This window comes from Passer domesticus, chromosome 18, assembly GCF_036417665.1.
Source record: "Passer domesticus isolate bPasDom1 chromosome 18, bPasDom1.hap1, whole genome shotgun sequence".
NCBI lineage: Eukaryota > Metazoa > Chordata > Aves > Passeriformes > Passeridae > Passer > Passer domesticus.
In genome coordinates, this window is record NC_087491.1 from 10,806,180 (window position 1) to 10,815,596 (window position 9,417).

The 9,417-nt window shown below is 56.1% G+C and overlaps 1 protein-coding gene across 1 annotated transcript; it reads left to right on the plus strand.

Moving 5' to 3' along the window:
- The first annotated feature begins 441 nt into the window (after window positions 1-441).
- On the plus strand, window positions 442-7,071 carry LHX3 (LIM homeobox 3). Its single transcript, XM_064393529.1, has 6 exons — window positions 442-519; window positions 2,973-3,144; window positions 3,322-3,524; window positions 3,665-3,816; window positions 3,911-4,082; window positions 5,550-7,071. The coding sequence occupies exons 1-6, from the start codon at window positions 450-452 to the stop codon at window positions 5,966-5,968; spliced, it is 1,188 nt and encodes a 395-aa protein (XP_064249599.1). The 5' UTR covers window positions 442-449; the 3' UTR covers window positions 5,969-7,071.
- Window positions 7,072-9,417: the final 2,346 nt, after the last annotated feature.

A 9,417-nucleotide genomic window follows, 5' to 3' on the forward strand; every position in this document is an offset into this window, starting at 1 on the left:
GGTTTTTTAATTAATTAGCGGCGGGGGGAAAGCCCCCCGCTGCCCACGGGCGGCGTCGGGGGAGCCCCGCACCGCGGGCACAAACGAAATCTGGGCTCGGGGGCGGCCGGCGGGCAGCCGGGGCCGGGAAGAGGCTTCCCCCGACGGCGGCTCCCCCGACCCCCTTCGTGCGGCCGCCGGGGGCTCCACGGGGGCCGCACCCCGAGCCCCCGCGCCGGGCGCGGCCACGCGTGGGACGGCGGGGACGGCGCTGCCCCGGCCGCTTTTGTGATGCTAAAGAGCCCGGCGCTGAACCGGGGCCCAGCTGCGGCCCGGTGCCGCCCCCGGCCCGCCCCCCGCGCCCCCCCGCCCCGCCCAGCCCCGCGCCGCTCCCTGCGCGCCCCTCCGCGCCGCTCCGCCACTCCTCCGCAGCCACCCGCGCACTTCGGACGGCGCCCACGGAGGCCGCGATGCTGCTGGAGCGGGTCCGCGCCGGTTCCGAGAAGGCAGCGGAGCTCTGCCCCTTCCCGCGGAGCCCAGGTGAGGGGGAGGCGCGCAGGTCCCCGCGTCCCCCCGCGGAGGCAGCGGCGGCTGCTCTGGGAGCCCCGGGCCCGGCCGAGCTCCGTCTGTGTCCCGGGGGCACCGTCGGGGCCGCGGTCGGGGCTGCCTGCGGGGAAGGGCGGCCCGACGGCACCGGGGGATCCGTCCCGGTCCATCCCGCCCGCCCCGCGCTCTCTCTCGCTCTCTTCTCCCTCGTCCCCGATTTCAGAGCCCCCCTCGCTGCCCCCCGTGCGCTGCCGGCTCAGGTCCCCGTCCATCCCGGGGAAAAGCGGCGCTCACGGAGCTCTGCCCGGCCCGGCGAAGCGGCAGCTCCTGCCCCGGGGTTCCGCCGCTCCCCGCTCAACGAGGACAGGGACGGAACGGGGACTTCCCGGTGCCCGACGGTTCCCTCCGGCTGCGGGGACTCCCCGCGCCCCCCTGCCCGGCTCCCACGCGGCTTTCCCCCCGCTTTAGAAAAACTCCGTTAATTCTTCTCTTAAACGTTATTTCGTCCCGTTGAACGAACGGGGCCAGCCCTGGCGGGGCGGGAGAACCGGGCTGCGCTCGCCCGGTGTGACCGGAGCTCAACGGGGCAGCCCGAGCCGCCTTCGGGGCAGCGGGTCCGGTCCCAGAGCGGGGCCGTCTCGGTTCTTATCAACAGCGAAAGCTGTCGATGGCGCTTAAAAAAAGAGAATCAACGACGAGCCGGGGCGGGGGCCCCGCCGGTGTGCGGGGACAGAGGTGTCACCGTGAGCGGGACCGACCGCGCGGCCCCGCACCCGCCGTGAGCGGGCCGGTGCCCCCGGTCCTTCCCCGGTTCGCCTTCCCGTGGCTGTCCCCGTGGGCTCTCCGCGGCGCGCGTTGGACCCGGAGCAACCGGGAGCTGCTCGTGCTCCGCAGGGGCGGAGGCGACACCGCCGAAATCGAGCCCCCGGTAGAACGAGGGACGCGCAAACTCCGTTTTCCCGCAGGACACGACGCTCGTTCACGGCCCCGCGGTCCTGCGCTCCGTCGGGGCCGGGCAGGCAGCGGGAAGGGCTCGGCGTGGCTCACCGTGGCCGAGGGCCGGTCTCGGGGTGGGGGGCGAACCGTGGGGTGCTTTACCCGTGCCGGGGCAAATCCCGGGGTGTGCGGCTCGCTGCCTCCCCCGGCGCGGCCCCCGCCCGCCGCCGGCCCCGTCGGGGCTCCTTTGCGGGCCCCGGGGCCGCGTCCCTCCCGCCGAGCGCGGCCGGGAAGGGGCGGCGGGAGGGGATGAGCGCCGGCCCCGGGGGCGGGGGGGATTAAATACAGCGCGGTGCCCTCCCTGCCCGGCGCCTCAGAGCGGCACCGGCGGCGGGGGCCGGCGTCTAAAAATAACCCGCTTTAGCGAATTAAATCCGCGGCGCCCGGAGCGGGGCACGGCGGCCGCTGGGTTTTGGGGGGGTTCCCGGCTGGGGGAGAGCGGAGGCTCCGCGCCCCGCGGAAGATGCGCCAGAGCCCGCGGCCCGCCTGAGGGAGCGGAGCTGCCGCGGATCGCCATGCAGCGTAAGAGCCGCGGAGCGGGCCGGACCGGGACAGTGCCGGGCCGTGCCGTGCTGCCGTGCCCGCCGCCGGAGCTCCGTCCCGGCCGGGGCCGCCGCCTTTAGCGCTGCCTCTCTTGGGGTTGTTTGTTTGGGCGCGGTGAATTGTTGAGGATAACGATTATCACCTCCACCTCTTACCCCTGTGCACGGCGATCCAGCGCCCATATCTACATGGAATTATCTTTACATGGAAATACTGTCGTGTCCGTACCCATCTGTTCCTGTACAGCCGTGTCATACATCTCTCTGCCTCTATTTGTACCGATATATCTGTATTTATGTACCTCATATCCATATTTTCACCTGCTTATCTCTATCTATACCTATATACTGAAACCTATATATTTATGTCTATATATCTGTACATTTCGTTCTCTGTCTGCTGTATCTGTTTATTTTTATATCTCTATTTCTCCATAGCTGTATCCTTATCTCTTTCTGTGTAATCTCTGTCGGTGTCTAGAGGGGGACGGGACAAGACTGCCGCGTTTTTATATTCAGTGCAATTCTCGTAATTTTTGGTAGTTTCTTTCCCCACCCCGTTCGGGCTACCCTGCCGTTGCTCGCAGGTGAATTTTGGAAGTTTAGGAAAAGGAAAAAGAGCCTGTGATAATTACAGCTTTGCCGGCGGCTCGCTCGGGGGCTTGATTCCTTTCCATCACTTCCCTTCTTGTTTATCCCGGGCACTTCTCCCGGAGTGTGCTCGGCTCGGGCGTTCGCTGCTCTCCACGATGCCGTGACAACGAATTTGAACGAATAATGCTTTTTTCCGTGGTGTTCCTCGGGCCACCCCCGGCTCTGTTGTCGGTCGGTGGCAGCCCCGGGGCGGCGGGCCGAGCCGGGCCGGGCCGGGCCGGGCCACCGGGGCTGACGGGGGCTGCCTCCCCGCAGAGATCCCGCTGTGCGCCGGCTGCAACCAGCACATCGTGGACAGGTTCATCCTCAAAGTCCTGGACCGGCACTGGCACAGCAAGTGCCTGAAATGCTCCGACTGCCAGACGCAGCTGGCCGAGAAGTGCTTCAGCCGCGGGGACGGCGTCTACTGCAAGGAAGACTTCTTCAAGTGCGTGGGGAGGGGTCGGGGGGCGGCTGGGGCCTGGCGGGTGTCGCGGCCCGGGCGCGTTTGGGGTTCAGCACCGGGACAGCGGCACCGGAGCAGCACCGCGGACAGCGCCGGGCCCGGCGGGGACCGTGCCCGGCGTCCCCAGCTCAGCGGCCGCCGCTTGTCCCCCATGCTCAGGCGCTTCGGGACGAAGTGTGCCGCCTGCCAGCAGGGCATCCCCCCGACCCAGGTGGTGCGCCGGGCCCAGGACTTCGTTTACCACCTGCACTGCTTCGCCTGCATCGTCTGCAAGCGGCAGCTGGCCACCGGCGACGAGTTCTACCTCATGGAGGACAGCAGGCTGGTCTGCAAGGCGGACTACGAGACGGCCAAGCAGAGAGGTACCCCTGGCCCCGTCCCTTCCACCCCCAAGGGCAGCAGGGGGGCTGCTGCCCCCCGGGACAGGCTCACACCCCGGGCGGGAGGGTGCCGGGACAGCCCGGGGAGGGTCGGGGGTCTCTGACTCGCCCCGTGTCGGCAGAGGCTGAGTCTACGGCCAAGAGGCCCCGCACCACCATCACGGCCAAGCAGCTGGAGACGCTCAAAAACGCTTATAACAACTCGCCCAAACCGGCGCGGCACGTCCGGGAGCAGCTCTCGTCGGAGACGGGGCTGGACATGCGGGTGGTGCAGGTGAGAGCGGGGCCGGGCCGGGCCGGGCCGGGCCGGGGGCGGCGGGCGGGGGGCGGCCAGCAGCCCCGAGCTCCCCGGTGTGCCCCGCTCGCAGGTCTGGTTCCAGAACCGCCGGGCCAAGGAGAAAAGGCTGAAGAAGGACGCGGGGAGGCAGCGGTGGGGGCAGTACTTCAGGAACATGAAGCGATCCCGGGGGACATCCAAGTCCGACAAGGACAGCATCCAGGAGGAGGGGCCCGACAGCGACGCCGAGGTTTCCTTCACAGGTCGGTGCCCGCAGCCCCAGCCGGGCTTTGCGAGCTCGGGCTGTGCCCTCCTGCCGCGCCCCGGCTGCTGCCAGCCCCTCGGGGCCGCGGTCGGAGTTTGCGGCAATAAACAGCGGGTGACACCGAGCGGGAGAAGGGCAGAGCGGCAAGGGATGGGATTCACCGCGGGCAGGAACCGAGGGGCAGCCGGGCCCGAGAAGGGCGGGGGAAGCTCGGCTCTGCGGTGCCAGAGCCGCTGCTCAGACACGGCCTTTTCTCGGAAATACAAAAACCAGAAAGCCCAGAACCTCAATGTTTCTATGGGAAAAAGAGTGCGATTTTTTTCTTTAATATATATTTTTTTAGTCTTATTTAGGGATGGTTTTATTTGTGCAGTCCTATGGGAGCTGTTCTGTGCTGCAAAAAGGAAATTGTTGCCTGTTAGGCGGCTTCTGCAGCACAGTGTCCCCTTTTTGTCCCCTTTTTGTCCCCTTTTTGTCCCCTTTTTGGTGACAAACCCAGAGCAGACCAAGAGCAGCTCACCCCGCACTCTCCAGACCTGCAGGGGCAGGGACCCGGCTCCAGGCCGGGTTACATTTTTTACATGTTCTACACAATCCCAGCTCCACTCCAAATTTTTGTATCATTTTCAGGAGTGGGAGAGAAACAGAAATGCAAACCTCTGTGTATATTTACACAGACTGTGGATTTATAAACACACACTTTTTCATCTCAGCTCCTCTGCCGTGCTCCTAAAAACTATTTGATTTTCGAGTCTGTTTATGCACACTGTGTATCAGCTCATTAAATATGAATAGTCCATAAATAATAACTAAAAAATGTCGAACAATTATTGAGAGCTCAATGCCACAAACAGGTTTGTATCCCCGGCAACAGAGCAGCTCTCACTGTCCATAAAGCCACCAACAAATACAAACAATTTTTGCTGGGAACTTTAAAAATATTGCTCATTTTTCAGGAGTGTTTTAAGCCATACAAATACATTCTCTGTTCCTGTGTTTTCATTAGCCTGTTCCTGAGCAGACAAATATCTTAATTTAATATCTCTTTTCCTGAGCAATGGGGAATTTATCTTACATTGGTTCAGGTAACTCCTAAAAGTGATATCAAAATTCAAAAAACCAAACCAATTCAATAAACCTCAAAACCAAATAGAAACAAAGGGTGGAAAGGCATTGAATTCACTTCCCCTCTAAAGAATTATTTTTAAATCACAGTTTTATATTTTAATATGTACTTTTCATGCATATTTTTAAAATACAAGACGTATTAGATGTTTGTACTGAGGAAAAAAAATAATAATCCCATGGCTGCCTATGAAGATTTATCAACAAGGATGGGAATAACAAGGAATTACAAATGGAAGAGTGTGACTGCTCAGCTCCTATCCTTTTAATCTATTTATACCCAGAGTTTTCAGGAATTCCTGGGTGACCATCCAGTAAAACCTCTCCTTCTCCCTTGCAGACGAGCCCTCCATGTCCGAGATGAGCCATTCCAACGGGATTTACAGCGGCCTGAGCGAAGCGTCGCCGGCGCTGGCGCGGCAGGCTGGCACCACCGGGAGCTTTGCCCTGGAGCACAGCGGGCTGCCAGCTCAGGACCAGTACCACGACCTGCGCCCCGCCAGCCCCTACGGCATCCCCCCGTCCCCGGCGTCCCTGCAGGCACTGCCAGGCCACCAGCCCTTAATCTCCAGCTTGGTTTACCCAGACAACGCCTTGGCCATCATGGGACAGAGCGGAGCAGGCGTGCCCCAGCCCATGAGGGTGCTGGCGGGGAATGGACCAAGCTCCGACCTCTCCACCGGCAGCAGCGGGGGGTACCCGGATTTCCCGGCCAGCCCGGCCTCCTGGCTGGATGAGGTCGACCACGCTCAGTTTTGATACAGGGGACACCCCCAGGCAGTGGGAAGGGGAAGGACTCGGTGCCGTGAAGTGTCACCTGCTCTTGGAAAGGACAAGCCGTGAGTGCCGAGCGGGGCAGGAATGTGGCACGGGGATTTCGGAGATGACCCTGGCATGGTGGTGATGATAAAGGCCCTGGCACTGCAACCACTGGCACCCGGAGCGTCCCAACCAACTGATTCTCGTGTCTTTACCAAACACCAAGACTTGTGCTTTCCAGATTTGGTCTGAGGTATTTCGCGTTTTGTTGTCGGTGCATTCTCCGAAGCAAGGACTTGCTCCGTCACCCATCCACACCGAAACATTTTTAAGGGAAAATAAAATCCTCATCCACGGTGAAAGGTGTGACAATGTCTATGTTTCTATAGGAGAAATGTTCATAGTGAATCACTTCAGAAATCCATGGTAGGAAACTTCTCTGTTCTTCCAACAGATTTTTTAAAAGTGCACCAATGCGGTATGTTTTGTTTTACTTTGAATTTACATTCACTTTTCTAAAACAAAATGCTCTTTAATATGCCAATCATTTATCAACAGCCCTTTTCCTTTGTAAAATGAAAATCATTTGTTAATTCTGCTTCTCCCCTTTTTAATTTGTAGATTGCTAGGTTGACTCTTCCATATAAGCATTAAACCGTGAATAGATGTATTTATTACCAAGTAATTCCACGTTTATCACGAGGTCAAGAGGTGAATTTTCTTGACCCAGGGCCGCCGGTGGTGGATCTGGGTTGTGGATCTTATGCTTTTCCTTGAAATTTCTTTGTATCAGTTTTACTGCAAAGTGTCTCAAAAATCACCCTGATGTCTTGTTGCCAAAAACCTTCTTGGGGTTTGGGTTTGAGACGAGCCCTTCCCCAGGCACTGCTGGAGGGAGCACCCCCTTCCCTGGGGACACGTCCCTGCTCCAGGCGTTTGTGTATTTCCACAGATATCGTGCAAGCTGACTGTGAGGAAAGGCAAGACAATATGTATATTGTTATCTGTAAAAATTATGGAATTAACTGTAGATTATGTGGATGTCCAGTGTCTTTTATTTATATTCTCGCTCTCTCTCTGATGATCAAATACTTCAAGATTACAAATAAATTTGTCAGCTAAACTTTACATAGTGTTTTGATAAATTCACATCAATATCAGTAAATAAAAAACCTAAAACTCAAAGCTCTTAAAACTCGATGCCATGATTGAACAAAGTGTTGAAATATTCCCTTTCAATAGCGGAGCAAACCCTCTATTGTAGAGGATTGAAACGTAGAAATGTAGAAATGCTTTGGAACAAAAAAAAAATATGAGGACATGGGAGGCTGGCAGCCCTTGGGAGAACAGGATTGCTCTGGCTTTGGTCATATTTTTGATGGGACATTGTTATTTTTCAATATTTGTGGCAAAGCAACAGGAAACAGCAACAGGAAATAGAATCTGATGTTGTCTGTCTGCAGAAAGTTGTGAATGTGAAACACGGATATGTAAATATTTCAACCAGAAAGAAAGGGAAAAAATTCCTAAGGGAGTCAGTTTGACCAAATATATATATATATTTATATTTATATTTATATTTACACATGAATACATATGCAGAGAAGCACACACATCCACGTGCCCGTGGTCACACTGCTGGGGCACAGTGCAGGGCCGTGCTGAGCTCTCTGCTTCGAGGATCTGAGGACAGACACTTTTTAACACTCCTGAGCTCGGAGGTTCTCACTCCCGGGGAAGTCAGGGAATATTTGCACCGAGATTTTCCACGTGAGAGCAGCAGCACGGCCTGGGATGGTGCCCTGGTTCCTGCGGGTGCCCTGCAGGCTGCCAGCGCCTGGCACAGCCCCCGTGCCCCAGGGTCACCTGGAGCATCCTGGATTTTATTCCTCACCTTTTCCAAGGGACACGTGGGCAGTTTGAGGGCTGTGCTGCCCACGATGCCCTCGCCCCCTCCTTCCTTCCCTCCTGGCACCCAGGTTCTGCTCTCAGGGGGCACAAGGAGCCTGCCCCATGGGCACGGCTTTAGGGAAGAACTGCTCGTCCAACAGAGAAATTCCTTTTTCACTCCAGGAGATTCACTCCAAGATTCACTCCGAGAGCCTTAGCAGGGACAGGAGAAACCCCAGGAAAAAAATTGTGTCCTTCAGTTCTGAGCTCCCGAGTGCAGAGCTGGGCTCGGCAGCTTCTCCTTCCTTCTCCAGAAGTGAACAATAAAGAGACAACTGTTGCTGCCAGCCTGTAGTTACACCACAGGGACATTTCTTACGGAGTAAATAGAAAATTGTGGGATTTAAAAGAAGCAGACTGCAGAACTTCACTGAAAGAGAAAAGAGGAGTTTGTATTTTCAAGAATTCTATGTCTAGAAATGCCCTCAGCAAATCTGGGAAAGTGTTTTGCATCAAAATATTTTGGCAGTTCAAGTATTCATAATATTTTCATATAAAAGGCTAAAAAATACTTTGAAATACTCTTATTTCCTAAAAATTAAGAACTAACAACAGAAAGGCAGAAATGCAGTTGGTTTTAGGATAATTCTGTTGTTATAAAAACAGTCTAATATCTGTAGTAATTGAACCTGTGTTTTATAGATATTTTTCTCATTGTTTCCCTCCCAGTAAATAACGGGTGCTGTTGTTCCTCTGCCCCTGGGAATTCCCAGGGGATGGCTGAATTTAAGAAAGGAAGAAATGCAAATCTCCCCTGCCTTTGTGCTTTGCTCAGAAGGGCAGAACAGGGCTGGAAGTTGCTGCTCTGAGCAGGGAGAAGAGCTCTGAGTGTCCTGAGCTCAAATTCAGGGATTGCATTTCAGCCTCTCCTTTCAGGGCCGAGGCTCAAGGATTCCATTAATATAAATGCTTTCTTCCCGTTAAAAAGAAAACCAATTTGAAAGAGGCAAATAAAACTAACACTGTCCAACTGGCTGACAGCTTGTAAAACCCAGGCAGAGTTAGGAAGAGGAGGTTTGCACTGCTCAATTTGCAGGTGGCTTTACAGCCTCCACTGATTTCCATCAGTGCATGACATGGGAGGCAGGAAATTTTTTGTCTTCTCAATGAGGAAAATCTACTGTATTGATTTTTTTTCCCTCCAAACAACATATTCACCTTTGTGCCTAAACTTGTATTCCCTACAGAAATATTTAGATTTTATGCCAAATAGTGGAAGCAGTGTATTTTTTTTTCTTATATGTGAGGCCAATGAAACCAAACCCCTCATGCCCAGGGGACAGACACCTCCTCTCCTACCCAGTCTGATCCAGGGGAGGAGGTGACAAAAGGGGGGTCAAGAGTTTTGTCACGGAGCTTGGGGACCTCAGTGCCCCTTTTGGGGGTGTGGGCCAGGTGAAGCCCCTCATCCACAGGGGAGGTGGACACGGCCAGCTCATCCTCAGGTCCCTCTGGTGGCTTCTCCCAGATGTATCAGAGCATCTGAGCAGAGGTGTTCC